At 41.2% G+C, this 22,325-nt stretch overlaps 1 protein-coding gene and 1 pseudogene across 2 annotated transcripts in view; one reads left to right on the plus strand and one right to left on the minus strand.

Annotated features, from left to right (window-relative positions):
• Window positions 1–17,589: 17,589 nt before the first annotated feature.
• Window positions 17,590–22,325, plus strand: part of LOC139750938 (uncharacterized) — a 327,093-nt gene continuing 322,357 nt past the window's right edge. The window contains exons 1-2 of one of the 2 annotated variants that reach the window (XM_071665857.1): window positions 17,590–18,229; window positions 18,473–18,619. In XM_071665857.1, coding sequence (XP_071521958.1) covers window positions 18,061–18,229; window positions 18,473–18,619 — 316 coding nt within the window. In that variant the 5' untranslated portion in view covers window positions 17,590–18,060. The remainder of the gene's footprint in view (window positions 18,230–18,472; window positions 18,620–22,325) is intronic. The other variant, XM_071665858.1, reaches the window with a different exon arrangement.
• On the minus strand, window positions 19,190–20,998 carry LOC139750707 (putative nuclease HARBI1; annotated as a pseudogene).

A 22,325-nucleotide genomic window follows, 5' to 3' on the forward strand; every position in this document is an offset into this window, starting at 1 on the left:
ACCTAACTATCCCATCCATCAACAAATCAGACAACCATGGAGACATCAGGCCCCCTGCCGCAAACCGACATTCACTGAGAACCAATCACTTTCCTCTCTTCCTACTCGTACACATGCCTTACATCTTCAATAAAAACGTTTCACTGCTTCTAGCAACTTGCCTCTCACACCATATACTCTTAATACCTTCCACAGAGCATCTCTATCAACCCTATCATATGCCTTCTCCAGATCCATAAATGCTACATACAAATCCATTTGTCATTCTAAGTATTTTTCACAGACATTCTTCAAAGAAAACACATGAGCCACACATCCTCTACCACTTCTGAAACCACACTGCTCTTCCCCAATCTGATGCTCTGTACATGCCTTCACCCTCTCAATCAATACCCTCAGATGTAATTTCCCAGGAATACTCAACAAACTTATACCTTTATCCCCTTTGCCTTTGTACAATTGCACTATGCATGCATTCCGCCAATCCTCAGGCACCTCACCATGAGCCATACATACAGTTAATATCCTCACCAACCTGTCAACAACACACTCACCCTTCTTTTTCAATAAATTCAACTGCACTACCATCCAAACCCGCCGCCTTGCCGGCTTTCATCTTCCACAAAGCTTTCACTACCTCTTCTCTGTTTACCAAATCATTCTCCCTGACCCACTCACTTCGCACACCACCTCTACCAAAACACCCTATATCTGCCACTCTATCATCTAACACATTCAACAAACCTTCAAAATACTCCTTTCATCTCCTTCTCACATCACCACTGATAGTTATTGCCTCCCCGTTAGCCCCTTTCACCGATGTTCCCATTTCTTCTCTTGTCTTACTCGCTTTATTTACCTCCTTCCAAAGCATCTTTTTACCCTCCCGAATTTTTAATGATACTCTCTCACCCCAACTCTCATTTGCCCTCTTTTTCACCTTTTGCACCTTTCCCTTGAACTCCTGCCTCTTTCTTTTATACATCTCCATCTCATTTGCAATATTTCCCTGCAAAAATCGTCCAAAAACCTCTCTCTTCTCTTTCACTAATAATTTTACTTCTTCATCCCACCACTCACTACCCTTTCTAATCTGCCAACCACCCATGCTTCACAATCCACAAGCATCTTTTGCGCAAGCCATCACTGCTTCTCTAAATACATCCCATTCCTCTCCCACTCCCCTTACGTCCTTTGCTCTCACCTTTTTCCATTCTGCACTCAATCTCTCCCGGTACTTCCTCACACAAGTCTCCTTCCCAAGTCCACTTACTCTCAACACTCTCTTCAACCCAAAATTCTCTCTTCTTTTCTGAAAACCTCTACACTACTTCACCTTCGCCTCCAAAAGATAATGACCAGACATCCCTTCATTTGCACCTCTCAGCACATTAACATCCAAAAGTCTCTCTTTCACACGCCTATCAATTAACACGTAATCGAATAACAATCTCTGACCATCTCTCCTATTTACATACGTATACATATGTATACCTCTCTTGTTAAAACAGGTATTCTCAATCACCAGACCTTTTTCAGCACACAAATCTACAAGCTCTTTGTCATTTCCATTTAAAATGCTAAACACCCCATGTACACCAATTATACCCTCAACTGCCACATTACTCACCTTTGCATTCAAATCATCCATCACTATAACCTGGTCCCGTAAATCAAAACTACTAACCACTCACTCAGCTGCTCCCAAAACACTTGCCTAGGTGCATATGCACCAATAAGGACCCATCTCTCTCCATCCACTTTCAGTTTTACCTATATCAATCTAGAGTTTACTTTCTTACACTCTTATCACATACTCTCAAAACTGCAGTTTCAGGAGTAGTGCTACTCCTTCCCTTACTCTTGTCCTCTCACCAACCCCTGACTTTACTCCCAAGACATTCCCAAACCACTCTTCCCCTTTACCCTTGAGCTTCGTTTCACTCAGATTCAAAACATCCAGGCTCCTTTCCTCAAACATACTACATATCTCTCCTTTTTTCTCATCTTGCTTACATCCACACACATTTAGACACCCTGTTCTGAGCTTTCAAGGAGGATGAGCACTCCCCGCGTGACTCCTTCTGTTTCCCCTTTTAGAAAGTTAAATACAAGGAAGGGAGGGTTTCTAGCCCCCCGCTCCCGTCCCCTTTAGTCGCCTTCTACGACACGTGAGGAATTCATGGAAAGTATTCTTTCTCTCCTATCCCCACGAGACCAGGTTATAGTGGTGGATGATTTGAATACAAAGGTGCGTAATGTGGCAGTTAAGGGAATAATTCGTGTATATGGGGTGTTCAGTGTTGTAAATGGAAATGGTGAAGAGCTTGTAGATTTTTATGCTGAAAAAAGGACTGGTGATTGGGAATACCTGGTTTAAAAAGAGAGATATACATAAGTATTCGTATGTAAATAGGAGAGATGGCCAGAGAGCGTTCTTGGATTACGTGTTAACTGATAGGCGCGCGAAAGAGACTCTTTTGGATGTTAATGTACTGAGAGGTGCAACTGGAGGGATGTCTGATCATTATCTTGTGGAGGCGAAGGTGAAAGTTTATAGAGGTTTTCAGAAAAGAAGAGGGAATATTGGGGTGAAGAGAGTGGTGAGAGTAAGTGAGCTTAGGGAGGAGGCTTGTGTGAGGAAGTACCAGGAGAGACTGAGTGCAGAATGGAAAAAGGTGAGAGCAAAGGACGTAAGGGGAGTGGGGGAGGAAAGGGATGTATTTAAAGAAGCAGTGATGATTTGAACAAAAAAATACTTGTGGCATGAGAAGCGTGGGAGGTGGGCAGATTAGAAAGGGTAGTGAGTGGTGGGATGAAGAAGTAAGATAATTAGTGAAAGAGAAGAGAGAGGCATTTGGACGATTTTTGCAGGGAAATATTGCAAATGACTGGGAGATATATAAAATAACGAGGCAGGAGGTCAAGAGAAAGGTGCAAGAGGTGAAAAAAAAATGGCAAATGAGAGTTGAGGTGAGAGAGTACCACTGAATGTTCCTGAGAATAAAAAGTTGTTTTGGAATGAGGTAAATAAAGTGCGTAAGACAAGGGAACAAATGGGAACATCGATGAAGGGGGCTAATGGGGAGGTGATAACAAGTAGTGGTGATGTGAGAAGGAGATGAAGTGAGTATCTTAAAGGTTTGTTAAATGTATTAGTGCCAGATATAGGGTGTTTTGGTCGAAGTGGTGTGCGAAGTGAGAGGGTTAGGGGGAATGATTTGGCAAACAGAGAAGAGGTAGTAAAAGCTTTGCAGAAGATGAAAGATGGCAAGGCAGCAGGTTTGGATGGTATTGCAGTGGAATTTATGAAAAAAGGGGGTGATTGTGTTGTTAACTGGTTGGTAAGTATATTTACTGTACGTATGAATCATGGTGATGTGCCTGAGGATTGGCGGAATGCTTGCATGTTGCCTCTGTACAAAGGCAAAGGAGATAAAGGTTAGTGCAGAAATTACAGTGGTATAAGTTTGTTAAATATTCCTGAAAATTATATGGGAGGGTATTGATTGAAAGGGTGAAGGCATGTACAGAGCATCAGATTGGGGAAGAGCAGTGTGGTTTCAGAAGTGGTAGAGCATCAGATTGGGGAAGATCAGTGTGGTTTCAGAAGTGGTAGAGGATGTGTGGATTAGGTGTTTGCTTTGAAGAATGTATGTGAGAAATACTTAAAAAAGCAAATGGATTTGTATGTAGCATTTATGGATCTGGAGAAGGCATATGATAGAGTTGATAGAGATGCTCTGTGGAAGGTATTAAGAATATATGGTGTGGGAGGCAAGTTGTTAGATGCAGTGAAAAGTTTCTATCGAGGATGTAAGGCATGTGTACGTGTAGGAAGAGAGGAAAGTGATCAATCTCAGTGAATGTAGGTTTGCGGCAGGGGTGTGTGATGTCTCCATGGTTGTTTAGTTTGTTTATGGATGGGGTTGTTAGGGAGGTAAATGCAAGAGTTTTGGAGAGAGGGCCAAGTATGCAGTCTGTTGTGGATGAGAGGGCTTGGTAAGTGAGTAAGTTGTTCGCTGATGATACAGCGCTGGTGGCTAATTCGGGTGAGACTCTGCAGAAGCTGGTGACTGAGTTTGGTAACGTGTGTGAAAGAAGAAAGCTGAGAGTATATGTGAATAAGAGCAAAGTCATTAGGTACAGTAGGGTTGAGGGACAAGTCAACTGGGAGGTAAGTTTGAATGGAGAAAAACTGGAGGAAGTGAAATGTTTTAGATATCTGGGAGTGGATTTGGTAGCGGATGGAACCATGGAAGCGGCAGTGAGTCACAGGTTGGGGGAGGAGTGAAAGTACTGGGAGCGTTGAAAAATGTGTGGAGATGGGAACATTGTCTCGGAAAGAAAAAATGGGAATGTTTGAAGGAATAATAGTTCCAACAATGTATATGGTTGCGAGGCGTGGACTATACATAGAGTAGTGCGGAGGAGGGTGGATGTATTGGAAATGAGATGTTTGAGGACAATATGTGGTGTGAGGTGGTTTGATCGAGTAAGTAATGAAAGGGTCACAGAGATGTGTGGTAATACAAAGAGTGTGATTGACAGAGCAGTAGAGGGTGTTTTGAGATGGTTTGATCACATGGAGAGAATGAGTGAGGAAAGATTGACAAAGGGGATATATGTGTCAGAGGTGGAGGGAACGAGGACAAGTGGGAGACCAAATTGGAGGTGGAAAGATGGAGTGAAAAATATTGTAAGCGATCGGGGCCTGAACATGCAGGAGGGTGAAAGGCGTTCAAGAAATACAATGAATTGGAACGATGTGGTAGACCGGGGTCGACGTGTTGTCAATGGATTGAACCAGATCATGTGAAGCGTCTAGGGTAAACCATGGAAAGTTTTGTGGGCCTGGATGTGGAAAGGGAGCTGTGTTTTCGGTGTATTATACATGACAGCTAGAGCCTGAGTGTGAACGAATGTGGCCTTTGTTATGTTTTCCTGGCGCTACCTCGCGCATGCGGGGGGAGGGGGTTGTCATTTCATTTGTGCTACCTCGCTAACAAGGGAATCAGCGACAAAGTATAATAGATAAATAAATGTCTCCCACGTTAGCGAGATAGCGCAAGGAAACAGACGAAAGAATGGCCCAACCCACACACATCCACATGTATATACATACACGTCCACACACGCATATACCTATACATCTCAACGCATATATATATATATATATATATATATATATATATATATATATATATATATATATATATATATATATATATATATATATATATATATTTTTTTTTTTTTGCTTTGTCGCTGTCTCCCGCGTTTGCGAGGTAGCGCAAGGAAACAGACGAAAGAAATGGCCCAACCCACCCCCATACACATGTATATACATACGTCCACACACGCAAATATACATACCTACACAGCTTTCATGGTTTACCCCAGACGCTTCATATGCCCTGATTCAATCCACTGACAGCACGTCAACCCCGGTATACCACATCGATCCAATTCACTCTATTCCTTGCCCTCCTTTCACCCTCCTGCATGTTCAGGCCCCGATCACACAAAATCTTTTTCACTCCATCTTTCCACCTCCAATTTGGTCTCCCACTTCTCCTCGTTCCCTCCACCTCCGACACATATATCCTCTTGGTCAATCTTTCCTCACTCATTCTCTCTTTGTGACCAAACCACTTCAAAACACCCTCTTTTGCTCTCTCAACCACACTCTTTTTATAACCAAACATCTCTCTTATTATCCCTGGGGATAGGGGAGAAAGAATACTTCCCACGTATTCCCTGCGTGTCGTAGAAGTCGACTAAAAGGGGAGGGAGCGGGTGGCTGGAAATCCTCCCCTCTCGTTTCTTTTCTTTTTTTTAATTTTCCAAAAGAAGGAACAGAGAAGGGGGCAAGGTGAGGATATTCCCTCTAAGGCCCAGTCCTTTGTTCTTAACGCTACCTCGGTAATGCGGGAAATGGCGAATAGTATGAAAGAAAAAGAAAATCTCTCTTACCCTTTCATTAGTTACTCGATCAAACCAGCTTACACCACATACTGTCCTCAAACACCTCATCTCCAGCACATCCACCCAGCTCCTCACAACTCTATCTATAGCCCACGCCTCGTAACCTTATAACATTGTTAGAACCACTATTCCTTCAAACATACCCATTTCTGCTTTTCAAGATAACGTTCTCGACCTCCACACATTTTTCAAGGCTCCCAGAACTTTCGCCCCCTTCCCCACCCTATGATTCACTTCCGCTTCCATGGTTTCATCCGCTGCCAAATCCCCTCCCACATATCTAAAGCACCTCACTTCCCCCAGTGTTTCTCCATTCAAACTTATCTCCCAATAGACTTGTCCCTCAACTCTACTGTACCTAATAACCTTGCTCTTATTCACATTTACTCTCAGCTTTCTTGTTTCACACACTTTACCAAACTCAGTCACCAGCTTCTGCAATTTCTCACCCGAATCAGCCACCAGCGCTGTATCATCAGCGAACAACAACTGACTCACTTCTCAAGCTGTCTCATCCACAACAGACTTCATACTTGCCCCTCTTTCCAAAACTCTTGCATTCGCCTCCCTAACAACCCCATCCATAAACAAATTAAACAACCATGGAGACATCAGCACCCCTGTCGCAAACCAATATTCACTGAGAACCAATTACTTTCCTTTCTTCCTACTCGTGCACATGCCTTACATGCTCGATAAAAACTTTTCACTGCTTCTAACAACTTGCCTCCCACACCGTATATTCTTTATAACATCCACAGAGCATCTCTATCAACTCTGTCATATGCCTTCTCCAGATCCATAAATGCTACATACAAATCCATTTGCGTTTCTAAGTATTTCTCACATACATTCTTCAAAGCAAACACCTGATCCACACATCCTCTACCACTTCTGAAACCACACTGCTCTTCCCCAGTATGATGCTCTGTATATGCCTTCACCCTCTTGATCAATACCCTCCCATATAGTTTCCCAGGAATACTCAACAAACTTATACCTCTGTAATTTGAGCACTCACTTTCATCCCCTGTGTCTTTGTACAATGGCACTATGCAAGCATTCCGCCAATCCTCAGGCCCCTCACCATGAGTCATACATACTTTAATAACCTTACCAACCAGTCAGCGATACAGTCACCCCCTCTTTTAATAAATTCCACTGCAGTACCATCCAAACCTGTTGCCTTGCCAGCTTTCATCTTCAGCAAAGCTTTTACTACCTCTTCTCTGTTTACTAAATCATTCTCCCTAACCCTCTCACTTTGCACACCACCTCAACCAAAATACGCTATATCTTCCACTCTATCGTCAAACACATTCCACAAACTTTCAAAATAATCACTCCATCTCCTTCTCACATCACCACTACTTGTTATCACCTCCCCATTAGTCCCCTTCACTGATGTTCCCATTTGTTCCCTTGTCTTACGCACTTTATTTACCTCCTTCCAAAACATCTTTTTATTCTCCCTAAAATTTAATGATACTCTCTCACCCCAACTCTCATTTGCCCTCTTTTCTACCTCTTGCACCCTTTTCTTGACCTCCCGCCTCTTTCTTGTATAGATCTCCCAGTCATTTGCATCATTTTGCTGTAAAAATCGTCCAAATGCCATTCACTACCCTTTCTAACCTGCCCACCTCCCACGTTTCTCATGCCACCAGCATCTTTTGCGCAAGCCATCACTGCTCTCCTGAATACATCCCATTCCTCCCCCACGGGGAAAATGAAACACGAAAAGTTCCCAAGTGCACTTTCGTGTAATAATCACATCATCAGGGGAGGCACAAAAGAGAAAATAACAGTCAGTTAATGTACCACGAAGAGACGAAGCTAGGACACCATTTGGTAAACTTGCGTTTGTCCAACCAAGACAGACAACGAACGTTCATAAACTTATCATTTTACAAATTCTATCAACAATAAAGCTATCTAATTTGTATAGACCATCACTAACATTAAGATTATAATTCTTTGTGTACTTGATAATAGAAGATTCAATGATATTTCTCGTGGTAATAGAGTTAGAGTTAATAACTGAGATGGCATTACTCCAGTCAATACAATGATCATAGTTTTTAAAGTGATTAATCAAGGCATTTCATTCTTGTCCCGTCCTTATACTGTATTTAGGTTCCTCAAGTCTAACAGGGAGTGACTGTATTTAATGTATGTATGACTCATGGTGAGGTGCCTAAGGATTGGCGGAATGCTTGCATAGTGCCAGTGTACAAAGGCAAAGGGGATGAAAGTGAGTGCTCAAATTACAGAGGTATAAGTTTGTTGAGTATTCCTGGGAAATTATATGGGAGGGTATTGATCAAGAGGGTGAAGGCATATACCGAGCATCATACTGGGGAAGAGCAGTGTGGTTTCAGAAGTGGTAGAGCATCAGATTGGAGAAGAGTAGTGTGGTTTCACAAGCGGGAGAGGATGTGTGGATCAGGTGTCTGCTTTGAAGAATGTATGTGAGAAATACTTAGAAAAGCAAATGGATTTGTATGTAGCATTTATGGATCTGGAGAAGGCATATGATAGAGTTGATAGAGATGCTCTGTGGAAGGTATTAAGAATATATGGTGTGGTAGGCAAGTTGTTAGATGCAGTGAAAAGTTTTTATCAAGGATGTAAGGCATGTGTACGTGTAGGAAGAGAGGAAAGTGATTGGTTCTCGGTGAATGTAGGTTTGTGGCAGGGGTGTGTGATGTCTCCATGGTTGTTTAATTTGTTTATGGATGGGGTTGTTAGGAAGGTGAATGCAAGAGTTTTGGAAAAAGTATGCAGTCTGTTGTGGATAAGAGAGATTGGGAAGTGACTCAGTTGTTGTTCGCTGATGATACAGCGCTGGTGGCTGATTCATGTGAGAAACTGCAGAAGCTGGTGACTGAGGTTGGTAAAGTGTGTGAAACAAGAAAGCTGAGAGTAAATGTGAATAAGAGCACGGTTATTAGGTACAGTAGGGTTGAGGGAGAAGTCAGTAGGGAGGTAAGTTTGAATGGAGATAAACTGGAGGAAATGAAGTGTTTTAGATATCTGGGAGTGGATTTGGCAGCGGATGGAACCATGGAAGCGGAAGTGAATCATAGGGTGGGGGAGGGGCGAAAGTTCTGGAAGCGTTGAAGAATGCGTGGAAGTCGAGAACATTATCTCGGAAAGCAAAAATGTGTATGTTTGAAGGAATAGTGGTTCCAACAATGTTGTATGGTTGCGAGGCGTGGGCTATGGATAGAGTTGTGCGGAGGAGGGTGGATGTGCTTGAAATCAGATGTTTGAGAACAATATGTGGTGTGACGTGGTTTGATCGAGTAAGTAATATTAGGGTAAGTGAGATGTGCGGTAATAAAAAGAGTGTGGTAATAAAAAGAGTGTGGTTGAGAGAGCAGAAGAGGGTGTGTTGAAATGGTTTGGTCACATGGAGAGAATGAGTGAGGAAAGATTGACCAAGAGGATATATGTGTCAGAGGTGGAGTGAACGAGGAGAAGTGGGAGACCAAATTGGAGGTGGAAAGATGGAATATAAAAGATTTTGAGTGATCGGGGCCTGAACATGCAGGAGGGTGAAAGGCGTGCAAGGAATAGAGTGAATTGGAGCGATGTGGTATACCGGGGTCGACGTGCTGTCAATGGACTGAACCAGGGCATGTGAAGCGTCTGGGGTAAACCATGGAAAGTTCTGTGGGGCCTGGATGTGGAAAGGGCGCTGTGGTTTCGGTGCATTATTACATGACAGCTAGAGACTGAATGTGAACGAAAGTGGCCTTTGTTGTCTTTTCCTAGCGCTACCTCGTGCACATTTGGGGGGAGGGGTGGTTATTTTCATGTGTGGCGGGGTGGCGATGGGAATCAATAAAGGTAGACAGTATGAATTATGTGCATGTGTATATGTGTGTGTGTGTGTATATATATGTATACGTTGAGATGTATAGGTATGTATATTTACGTGTGTGGATGTGTATGTATATACATGTGTATGTGGGTGGGTTGGGCCATTCTTTCGCCTGTTTGCTTGCGCTACCTCGCTAACGCGGGAGACAGCGACAAGGGAAAATAAATAATATATTTATTTTCCGTTCTGTGGGGCCTGGATGTGGAAAGGGAGCTGTGGTTTCGGGCATTAGTGCATGACAGCTAGAGACTGAGTGTGAACGAATGGGGCCTTTGTTGTCTTTTCTAGCGCTACCTCGCACACATGAGGGGGGAGGGGTATGTTATTCCATGTGTGGCGAGGTGGCGATGGAAATGAATAAAGGCAGACAGTGTGAATTGTGTGCATGTGTATATATGTATGTGTCTGTGTGCGTATATATATGTGTACATTGAGATGTATGGGTATGTGTATTTGCGTGTGTGGACGTGTATATATATACATGTGTATGGGGGTGGGTTGGGCCATTTCTTTCGTCTGTTTCCTTGCGCTACCTCGCAAACGCGGGAGACAGCGACAAAGAAAATAAATAAATAAATAAATAAATATATATATGGATTGCGCAAAAGATGCTTGTGGCATGAGAAGAGTGGGAGGTGGGTTGAGTAGAAAGGGTAGTGAGTGGTGGGATGAAGAAGTAAGAGTATTAGTGAAAGAGAAGAAAGAGGCATTTGGACGATTTTTGGAAGGAAAAAATGCAATTGAGTGGGAGATGTATAAAAGAAAGAGACAGGAGGTCAAGAGAAAGGTGCAAGAGGTGAAAAAAAGGGCAAATGAGAGTTGGGGTGAGAGAGTATCATTAAATTTTAGGGAGAATAAAAAGATGTTCTGGAAGGAGGTAAATAAAGTGCGTAAGGCAAGGGAGCAAATGGGAACTTCAGTGAAGGGCGCAAATGGGGAGGTGAAAACAAGTAGTGGTGATGTGAGAAGGAGATGGAGTGAGTATTTTGAAGGTTTGTTGAATGTGTTTGATGATAGAGTGGCAGATATAGGGTGTTTTGGTCGAGGTGGTGTGCAAAGTGAGAGGGTTAGGGAAAATGATTTGGTAAACAGAGAAGAGGTAGTGAAAGCTTTGCGGAAGATGAAAGCCGGCAAGGCAGCAGGTTTGGATGGTATTGCAGTGGAATTTATTAAAAAAGGGGGTGACTGTATTGTTGACTGGTTGGTAAGGTTATTTAATGTATGTATGACTCACGGTGAGGTGCCTGAGGATTGGTGGAATGCGTGCATAGTGCCATTGTACAAAGGCAAAGGGGATAAGAGTGAGTGCTCAAATTACAGAGGTATAAGTTTGTTGAGTATTCCTGGTAAATTATATGGGAGGGTATTGATTGAGAGGGTGAAGGCATGTACAGAGCATCAGATTGGGGAAGAGCAGTGTGGTTTCAGAAGTGGTAGAGGATGTGTGGATCAGGTGTTTGCTTTGAAGAATGTATGTGAGAAATACTTAGAAAAGCAAATGGATTTGTATGTAGCATTTATGGATCTGGAGAAGGCATATGATAGAGTTGATAGAGATGCTCTGTGGAAGGTATTAAGAATATATGGTGTGGGAGGAAAGTTGTTAGAAGCAGTGAAAAGTTTTTATCGAGGATGTAAGGCATGTGTACGTGTAGGAAGAGAGGAAAGTGATTGGTTCTCAGTGAATGTAGGTTTGCGGCAGGGGAGTGTGATGTCTCCATGGTTGTTTAATTTGTTTATGGATGGGGTTGTTAGGGAGGTAAATGCAAGAGTTTTGGAAAGAGGGGCAAGTATGAAGTCTGTTGGGGATGAGAGAGCTTGGGAAGTGAGTCAGTTGTTGTTCGCTGATGATACAGCGCTGGTGGCTGATTCATGTGAGAAACTGCAGAAGCTGGTGACTGAGTTTGGTAAAGTGTGTGGAAGAAGAAAGTTAAGAGTAAATGTGAATAAGAGCAAGGTTATTAGGTACAGTAGGGTTGAGGGTCAAGTCAATTGGGAGGTGAGTTTGAATGGAGAAAAACTGGAGGAAGTGAAGTGTTTTAGATATCTGGGAGTGGATCTGGCAGCGGATGGAACCATGGAAGCGGAAGTGGATCATAGGGTGGGGGAGGGGGCGAAAATTCTGGGGGCCTTGAAGAATGTGTGGAAGTCGAGAACATTATCTCGGAAAGCAAAAATGGGTATGTTTGAAGGAATAGTGGTTCCAACAATGTTGTATGGTTGCGAGGCGTGGGCTATGGATAGAATTGTGTGCAGGAGGATGGATGTGCTGGAAATGAGATGTTTGAGGACAATGTGTGGTGTGAGGTGGTTTGATCGAGTGAGTAACGTAAGGGTAAGAGAGATGTGTGGAAATAAAAAGAGCGTGGTTGAGAGAGCAGAAGAGGGTGTTTTGAAGTGGTTTGGGCACATGGAGAGAATGAGTGAGGAAAGATTGACCAAGAGGATATATGTGTCGGAGGTGGAGGGAACGAGGAGAAGAGGGAGACCAAATTGGAGGTGGAAAGATGGAGTGAAAAAGATTTTGTGTGATCGGGGCCTGAACATGCAGGAGGGTGAAAGGAGGGCAAGGAATAGAGTGAATTGGAGCGATGTGGTATATCGGGGTTGACGTGCTGTCAGTGGATTGAATCAAGGCATGTGAAGCGTCTGGGGTAAACCATGGAAAGCTGTGTAGGTATGTATATTTGCGTGTGTGGACGTATGTATATGCATGTGTATGGGGGGGGGGGGTGGGCCATTTCTTTCGTCTGTTTCCTTGCGCTACCTCGCAAACGCGGGAGACAGCGACAAAGTATAATAAAATAAATATATATATATATATATATATATATATATATATATATATATATATATATATATATATATATATATATATATATATATTATGGTATTTCACCCTGTCACTTTTAAACGTTATATAATCTAACAAATACATTTAGAATAATTCATATCTAACTAAACCCACCCATTGAAATGTGATTTAGTCTCCCCTATTTTATGCAAGAGAGATATAGACAAGGAACTGGAAAGTATATATATATATATATATATATATATATCCGTGGAGACGTTCCCGAGAGAACTGGTGTCCCAAAATATATAAAGAGATAGCCACAACCAGTTAGTCTTTCTACAAAATTATTATTGGTCGCAATGACCAAATTTGTAAGAGATATCCAGCTGCTTAGCAGCTTGAATCTGAAATTTGAGAACAAAATTGCCAATGGGGCTCAGGGAACCGTGTTCCAAGGCTGCTGCCAGGGGATTGTTGGAGCCATCAAGAAGTTTAGGATTGATACAAACTTGGTGCGAGAACTTGAGATCTTGGCACAGCTTCAGGAGGTCGACAACATCTGCCGCTTGGTTGGGTACTGTGAGGAACAGGCAGTGATTGTTTTGCAGCTTTATGAAGGGATCACCCTCCGAAAATTCCTTTCCACTGCTTCCTCTGGTCAGTAGGTGAACGCCCGCTCTGTCCTCATTTTGTTGTCCCATATCAGTCAGACATTAGAGGACATTACAAAACAGGACTGAACTCATCTAGACCTGTACGATAGCAACATTCTGGTTATAAAGGACTCTTCCGGCTCTCTCAGACCAGTTTTGATTGATTTTGGCGTGGCAAAGAAGTTGAACCACACAGAGGAGACTGCCCGTGGTTGCTGAACCTGCAAGGGAGTGACTTGGCCAGATTTTATTGGACTCGCCAAGGCACTCTGTGATATGGTAGGCAACAGGGGCGCCCCAATCTTGCAACATGTTGAGAAGGCATTCGCCACTGTCAAATTACCAATCTGCTTCAACATCTGCTTGTGCGGTATAAAAACAATGAGAGGCCATTCAAGCTCTTGATGAGTCTGCCGGGGGGTACATGAAAAAGGCGCCATAATTACACGTAAATCCACCCCCTCCCACTACCAAAATAGCACACTGAAAAATACTAGTAATAAAAAAATGGACCTTAAGACGAGCAGCTGGCCTTCCCGTTGGCAACATTGCAATCCTTTTACTTCTCATATTCATATTCACTTTTCGTTCGTTTTAATATTTGCGGGGATTATCCCCGTTCTTACCTGAAGCTACAGAGGGCATGACCGTAGATAGGTTGTGCCACAACCATCATTCAGGGTATGTAAGTGGTCGTCACTCTGATAACACTGGGATTGATGCGCAATTCGAAACTTGAGATAGTGAGGCTCTGCCATTCCTTTCCCCTTAGTTAGAGGTGGTTGCAAGTATATTGTTGCTGGATTCCAATTCTTTTATCTAATTTACCCTATTTTTTCTGGCATAATATAGGTAGGACTCTGGTAGCGGCCAAACATCAAATTTCGGATTAGTAACAAAAATAGTCACTACCTAAAGAATAGTTCACTACCTAAATGAGCATAAATGAAATAGGGTAGAACCGTATACAGTGGGATCAACAAAACTGAAACGGCAACTCTTATAACATTAAAACAAAACTTGAGGACATTATAGTGGGCTTCGCCATGTTTCTGTGCATCTCACGTTCCTGTACTTATGAATAAGGAAATCCTCACTACCACTTGATCCTTGTGAGAGGGTTCCTTTAGATACTTTGTGTAATAATTATTTCAGTATATATGGAAAGGGTAAAGGGGAAGAGTGGTTTGGGAATGTCTTGGGAGTAAAGTCAGGGGTTAGTGAGAGGACAAGAGCAAGGGAAGGAGTAGCAGTACTCCTGAAACAGGAGTTGTGGGAGTATGTGATAGAATGTAAGAAAGTAAATTCTCGATTGATATGGGTAAAACTGAAAGTTGATGGAGAGAGATGGGTGATTATTGGTGCATATGCACCTGGGCATGAGAAGAAAGATCATGAGAGGCAAGTGTTTTGGGAGCAGCTGAATGAGTGTGTTAGTGGTTTTGATGCACGAGACCGGGTTATAGTGAAGGGTGATTTGAATGCAAAGGTGAGTAATGTGGCAGTTGAGGGAATAATTGGTATACATGGGGTGTTCAGTGTTGTAAATGGAAATGGTGAAGAGCTTGTAGATTTATGTGCTGAAAAAGGACTGATGATTGGGAATACCTAGTTTAAAAAGCGAGATATACATAAGTATACTTATGTAAGTAGGTGAGATGGCCAGAGAGCGTTATTGGATTACGTGTTAATTGACAGGCGCGCGAAAGAGAGACTTTTGGATGTTAATGTGCTGAGAGGTGCAACTGGAGAGATGTCTGATCATTATCTTGTGGAGGCTAAGGTGAAGATTTGTATGGGTTTTCAGAAAAGAAGAGTGAATGTTGGGGTGAAGAGGGTGGTGAGAGTAAGTGAGCTTGGGAAGGAGACTTGTGTGAGGAAGTACCAGGAGAGACTAAGTACAGAATGGAAAAAGGTGAGAACAATGGAAGTAAGGGGAGTGGGGGAGGAATGGGATGTATTTAGGGAATCAGTGATGGATTGCGCAAAAGATGCTTGTGGCATGAGAAGAGTGGGAGGTGGGTTCATTAGAAAGGGTAGTGAGTGGTGGGATGAAGAAGTAAGAGTATTAGTGAAAGAGAAGAGAGAGGCATTTGGACGATTTTTGCAGGGAAAAAATGCAATTGAGTGGGAGATGTATAAAAGAAAGAGACAGGAGGTCAAGAGAAAGGTGCAAGAGGTGAAAAAAAGGGCAAATGAGAGTTGGGGTGAGAGAGTATCATTAAATTTTAGGGAGAATAAAAAGATGTTCTGGAAGGAGGTAAATAAAGTGCGTAAGACAAGGGAGCAAATGGGAACTTCAGTGAAGGGCGCAAATGGGGAGGTGATAACAAGTAGTGGTGATGTGAGAAGGAGATGGAGTGAGTATTTTGAAGGTTTGTTGAATATGTTTGATGATAGAGTGGCAGATATAAGGTGTTTTGGTCGAGGTGGTGTGCAAAGTGAGAGGGTTAGGGAAAATGATTTGGTAAACAGAGAAGAGGTAGTAAAAGCTTTGCGGAAGATGAAAGCCGGCAAGGCAGCAGGTTTGGATGGTATTGCAGTGGAATTTCTTAAAAAAGGGGGTGACTGTATTGTTGACTGGTTGGTAAGGTTATTTAATGTATGTATGACTCATGGTGAGGTGCCTGAGGATTGGCGGAATGCGTGCATAGTGCCATTGTACAAAGGCATAGGGGATAAGAGTGAGTGCTCAAATTACAGAGGTATAAGTTTGTTGAGTATTCCTGGTAAATTATATGGAAGGGTATTGATTGAGAGGGTGAAGGCATGTACAGAGCATCAGATTGGGGAAGAGCAGTGTGGTTTCAGAAGTGGTAGAGGATGTGTGGATCAGGTGTTTGCTTTGAAGAATGTATGTGAGAAATACTTAGAAAAGCAAATGGATTTGTATGTAGCATTTATGGATCTGGAGAAGGCATATGATAGAGTTGATAGAGATGCTCTGTGGAAGGTATTAAGAATATATGGTGTGGGAGGAAAGTTGTTAGAAGCAGTGAAAAGTTTTTATCGAGGATGTAAGGCATGTGTACGTGTAGGAAGAGAGGAAAGTGATTGGTTCTCAGTGAATGTAGGTTTGCGGCAGGGGTGTGTGATGTCTCCATGGTTGTTTAATTTGTTTATGGATGGGGTTGTTAGGGAGGTAAATGCAAGAGTTTTGGAAAGAGGGGCAAGTATGAAGTCTGTTGGGGATGAGAGAGCTTGGGAAGTGAGTCAGTTGTTGTTCGCTGATGATACAGCGCTGGTGGCTGATTCATGTAAGAAACTGCAGAAGCTGGTGACTGAGTTTGGTAAAGTGTGTGGAAGAAGAAAGTTAAGAGTAAATGTGAATAAGAGCAAGGTTATTAGGTACAGTAGGGTTGAGGGTCAAGTCAATTGGGAGGTGAGTTTGAATGGAGAAAAACTGGAGGAAGTGAAGTGTTTTAGATATCTGGGAGTGGATCTGGCAGCGGATGGAACCATGGAAGCGGAAGTGGATCATAGGGTGGGGGAGGGGGCGAAAATTCTGGGGGCCTTGAAGAATGTGTGGAAGTCGAGAACATTATCTCGGAAAGCAAAAATGGGTATGTTTGAAGGAATAGTGGTTCCAACAATGTTGTATGGTTGCGAGGCGTGGGCTATGGATAGAGTTGTGCGCAGGAGGATGGATGTGCTGGAAATGAGATGTCTGAGGACAATGTGTGGTGTGAGGTGGTTTGATCGAGCGAGTAACGTAAGGGTAAGAGAGATGTGTGGAAATAAAAAGAGCGTGGTTGAGAGAGCAGAAGAGGGTGTTTTGAAGTGGTTTGGGCACATGGAGAGAATGAGTGAGGAAAGATTGACCAAGAGGATATATGTGTCGGAGGTGGAGGGAACGAGGAGAAGAGGGAGACCAAATTGGAGGTGGAAAGATGGAGTGAAAAAGATTTTGTGTGATCGGGGCCTGAACATGCAGGAGGGTGAAAGGAGGGCAAGGAATAGAGTGAATTGGAGCGATGTGGTATACCGGGGTTGACGTGCTGTCAGTGGATTGAATCAAGGCATGTGAAGCGTCTGGGGTATGTATATTTGCGTGTGTGGACGTATGTATATACATGTGTATGGGGGTGGGTTGGGCCATTTATTTCGTCTGTTTCCTCGCGCTACCTCGCAAACGCGGGAGACAGCGACAAAAAAAAAAAAAATGTTTTGTAGCAGGCAATTATGTCATTACTTTTAAAAAGACTGGTTATGATGCACGGGATTAAGGTTCGATTCTGTATTGTTGGAACACCACCTTGGCGTCATTCAGAGTGACACCGTTTCGCTCAATCCCTCTCTGCCTTCACCTTAAAACTACCTTGACATGGCACATATTACATGGTGTCAGGATTAAAGAAGTATGAAATGCAGTTTGGGTCTAAATTTTGGCTTATTTTTTTATTGTTTTTTGAATGATTAAACCAACCATATCTTGTAATAACGTTTTTATAAGGAAAATATAATCTATCTCGCAAAACACTGAACTTGGAAGTGAATAACACAGATTTGTATTACTTTTATCCAACTATCGTCACTGAATGGCGACTATGAACAAGATGCAGAACGTAAACTCATCCAAGAGGGAGACCCAATTCAAGACCTACGATAATCAAGCTACTATTACATAATTTTTCTTTATAATGTCATCTAGGTCCAGGAGAGAGAAATTCAAAATAGACTGAAGACAAAACCTTATTGTTAATGGATTTGGTCAAACAACAAGAAAATTCTACATGGTAAATTCTTTGATGGGGTTACTTCTGGAGCGAAGGTGGAAACGTGGCAGAGCATTACACAGCAGATATATGCAGCTTTCCCTTGTGTTACAAGAAATGTGGAACAGGTTCAGAAGAGGTATTACATTATATCCTCAGGAAGGAATAAGATTGCTACTCAGAAGAGGTAGGTAACTTATAAAACTATTTTGTAGGTGGCTTTGGGATAACACTTTCCTGAGTGGAGGACCTTAGGTCACTCTTTATGGAGGAAAAAAGGAAATAAGACAGTTTCATCATTTTCATGGGCTCAATCTACAATAGGCTGTGCCTCAGCTGAGCTGTATGAAGTAAACCTATATAGGCTAGGCTAAGTTATTGCCATACAATGTTTGTGCACATGTTTTAATCTCTGTATGTATTTTTACAGGTGGTGTTCCACTAGATGATAAGCCTCTGCTTGATCCTTTGATTCTTAGTGCTAATGGCCAGAGCATCAGAGGAATTTCAAGGCTTAATAGCTACGATTCTGTGACTGATGATGATTCCTGTGAGGATACCACTAGGTTAGCATTCTGTATGTATTATATTTCTTTGTTCACCATAAGTAACCATTTGTGGTGCTCAAATTTGTATGTACATGTAAATTTTATCATATGACTAGGCTTAAGTCATGAGGGCTTTTTATATTATTATAGAAAAAGTATGAAAGTTTAAGAAATCACATGGTTACAATTTAGTTCATATTACAGCCAAAGTCTTATACTTATGTTTTCCGGTTAACCTGATTCACTTTTATCTCTCACAAGACATGCACCATAATGATACCTCCTCCTCAGTCCTCACATGAATTCTTGCCTTCAGTTTCAACACTGATGCATAGACCTATGTCTGCAGGATGGGGGTAATCTATCATGAAAAGAAATACCTAAAAATTATAGCACTGCCAAATAATACTGAATTTTATTGAGCACAAATGGAAGGTGCCAGAACAAAAATGGAATTGCAGAGAACTAAATTTGAATTGGCAAAAGTGCAATCTACTTTGGTAAAAAATTCCTAACCAATCCAATAATTGTCTATTTTCCTTTGAAACTAACTTTTTAATGACTCAAATGCTGCACTTATAATTTGCAGATACTTTTCTCTCCAAATCCTAGTGTGTTAAGTTAATGTATTTCTTTACTGGAAATGAATATTCACGGAGTCAAGTGTTTGTTTTTCCAGGTAGAAATAATTTATTCATAAAAATACATAGATTGTTATGACAAAGGTAAGATATGGTTTTAAAATGTACAAGGAGTTTGTGTGATGTCTTTTATTAAATAAGAAATATATACCGTATAATGATAGTTATCCAAGTGAAATTCCACCAACAGTGTACATTCTTCACTTAGTTTTCAGTTTGAAAAAGTATGCATGGTACTGAATCACTGTTCTGCCATGAAGTGTAAATTGGCAAAGTAGTCTCTGTAATGCAGTCCTTCTTGAAGTCCATCTTGGTATAAGTGATTTAAGTGTTCTGCTGCATACAAATTATATCCAAGTACAATGTCGAGGTCACTTTCATCTGGCATGAGTAAATTCCTCTCCTTACATATATTACAGAGGACTGCACAGGCCATGATTATTTGACTGACTTTTTCTGGCTTGACCCTGATTTTCCACATAAAACATGCCATCTTTGTTTCAGCTGTCCAATCTCCCTTTCCACAATACATCTAGTGTTCTTGTGTGCTCTGTAAGACAAGAGACCTATTATGTACAAATCTGAGTTTGTATGTTATCCCTAGGCTAATCATCTAGTTTGTTCTTTCAATCCAGAAATCTTTTGCACCCTGGATTAGGTTAGGTTAGGTTAGGCCAGTTTTGGACTGAGGAAGCATTTAAGCAGTTACAAGAGATGTGAAGCCTAACTTGTTTCTTCTATACCCTATGAAGAAGTGTAAATATAACTGACATATTGTCACAAATAAACATCCAGCAAAGCATTCTATGTTAGCTGTTGTAAACTGGCTGAGCACCATCTTCAGGTTGTAGGTAAGGGGTCAAAAACCAATGCTTACAAGGGTAACCACTGTCACCAATAAGATGATAACTTGGTGGTATATTATGGTTTTCAGATAATCTTCTCATGCCACTTTCTTGAAGAATTCTTGAATCATGTATTGATCCTGGCCAATTTACAACATGTTAATTATCTTGTATTTGGCATCAAAAAACTATCTGTGTTTATAGTATGGTAATTTTTCCTATTCACATAATAGGTGTCACTATTCTTACATGATTGCCATCTATAGCACCCACAGTACTGTACCAGGAAAGCCTGCAATTTTCATAAATTATCTTTGTTTTGTCTGTATAACTTCTGTCTGTTCAATAACCCAAATTACAGTGGGTTGTGTTGGTCCAAAATCATCACCAATGCACAACTGCATTTTTCTAGTAGCAAGATAAAGTAAGGTTACTTATCACTCAGTTCTGGCATGATAGCCATTTTCCTTGTTTTAGGACTATCTGTCTATTTCTCACAAAGTTTGTGACAAACTGTATTTCTGCATGGTCAAATTGATATCTTGCGATGAGTTCTGCCTCATCAAACACACCCAGAACATCTTTATGTGGCCCTAAAAGTTTTCAGTTGAACAAGTCTCCCTTGTCATACAGCCATGTTTACTTCGCTCAGCAAATTCTTAACTGCTTAAGAGTCCTTCGTAGGTTTCCTAAATTTGTTGTCTGCTAAGCAAATACTTAAGCGTAAAGCAGCTTTCAATAACATGCTTAGCAAAATTCTGAAGTTAAGTAAAATTCTTTGGAGTTAAGCATACTTAAGCATTCTAAGAAGTTTTCTGCTTATGGCTGGGGCCCTTCTCTCTGTGGTTTTATATCTGGGATCATTCTCTCTATTTTTCTGTATCTGGGATTATTCTCTCTATGGTTCTATACCTAGATTCATTCTCTATATGTTTCTATGTCTGGGATCATTCTATGTTTCTGTATCTTGTAGTATCGTCTCTATATTTCTTTATTTGTAGCTGTTCTCTCTTCATTTCTATATCTGGGATCTTTCTATGTTTGTATATATGGGGCCATTCTCTCTATTTATATCTAGGATCATTCTCTCTAGTTTTCTATATCTGGGATAATTCTCTCTATGGTTCTATAACTAGGATCATTCTCTGTATGTTTCTATGTCTGGGATCATTCTTGGTGTATTTCTATATTTGGGATCATTGTCTCTATTTTTCTATATCTATAGCCAATATCTCTGGTTTCTGTATGTGGGGTCATTTTCTCTTATGCTTCTGTATTTGGGATAATTCTTTCTGTGTTTCTAGGATCATTCTCTCTATGTTTCTATATCTAGGATCATTCTATCAGTTTCTATATCTAGAGCCATTCTCTCTTATGTTTCTGTATTTGCCATTATTATCTATGTTTTCATATCTGAGATCATTCTCTCTGTATGTCTATATCTAGTGCCATTTTCTCTATGCTTCTATATCTAGTGCCAATCCTTCTTTGATTGTATATCTGAATCAATTCCCTCTGTGTTTCTACATCTGGGATCATTCTCTCTATGTATCTATATCTTTGATCATTCTCTCCATTTCTATATATAGAGCCATTCACTTATTGTTTCAATATCTGGGATCATTCTCACCATGTTTATCTGGGATCATTCTCTCTATTTTTCTATATCTGGGATTATTCTCTCTAGGTTCTATACCTGGGATCATTCTCTGTATGTTTCTATATCTGGGATCATTCTCTCTATATTGTCTCTATATTTCTTCATTTGTAGCTATTCTCTCTACTTTTCTATATCTGGGGTCTTTCATTCTGGTTTCTATATAAGGGGCCATTCTCTCATGTTTTTATATCAAGGATCATTCTTTCTATTTCTGTATATCTGGGATAATTCCCTGTACGATTCTATATCTGGGATCATTCTCTGTATGTTTCAATGTCTAGGATCATTCTTGGTGTTTCTGTACCTGATATCATTGTCTATTTTTCTATATCTATAGCCAATGTCTCTGTTTCTGTATGTGGGGTCATTTTCTCTTATGTTTCTATATCTGGAATAATTCTTTCTGTGTTTCTATATTTGGGATCATTCTATATTTTTGTATCTAGAGCAGTTTTCTGTATGTTTCTATATCTGGCATTATTATCTGTATGTTTTTATATCTGAAATCATTCTCTCTATGTCTACATCTAGTGCTATTTTCTCTGTGCTTCTATCTAGGGCCATTCCTTCTTTGATTGCATATCTGGAT

Source organism: Panulirus ornatus, chromosome 10 (genome assembly GCF_036320965.1).
Source record: "Panulirus ornatus isolate Po-2019 chromosome 10, ASM3632096v1, whole genome shotgun sequence".
Taxonomy (NCBI): domain Eukaryota; kingdom Metazoa; phylum Arthropoda; class Malacostraca; order Decapoda; family Palinuridae; genus Panulirus; species Panulirus ornatus.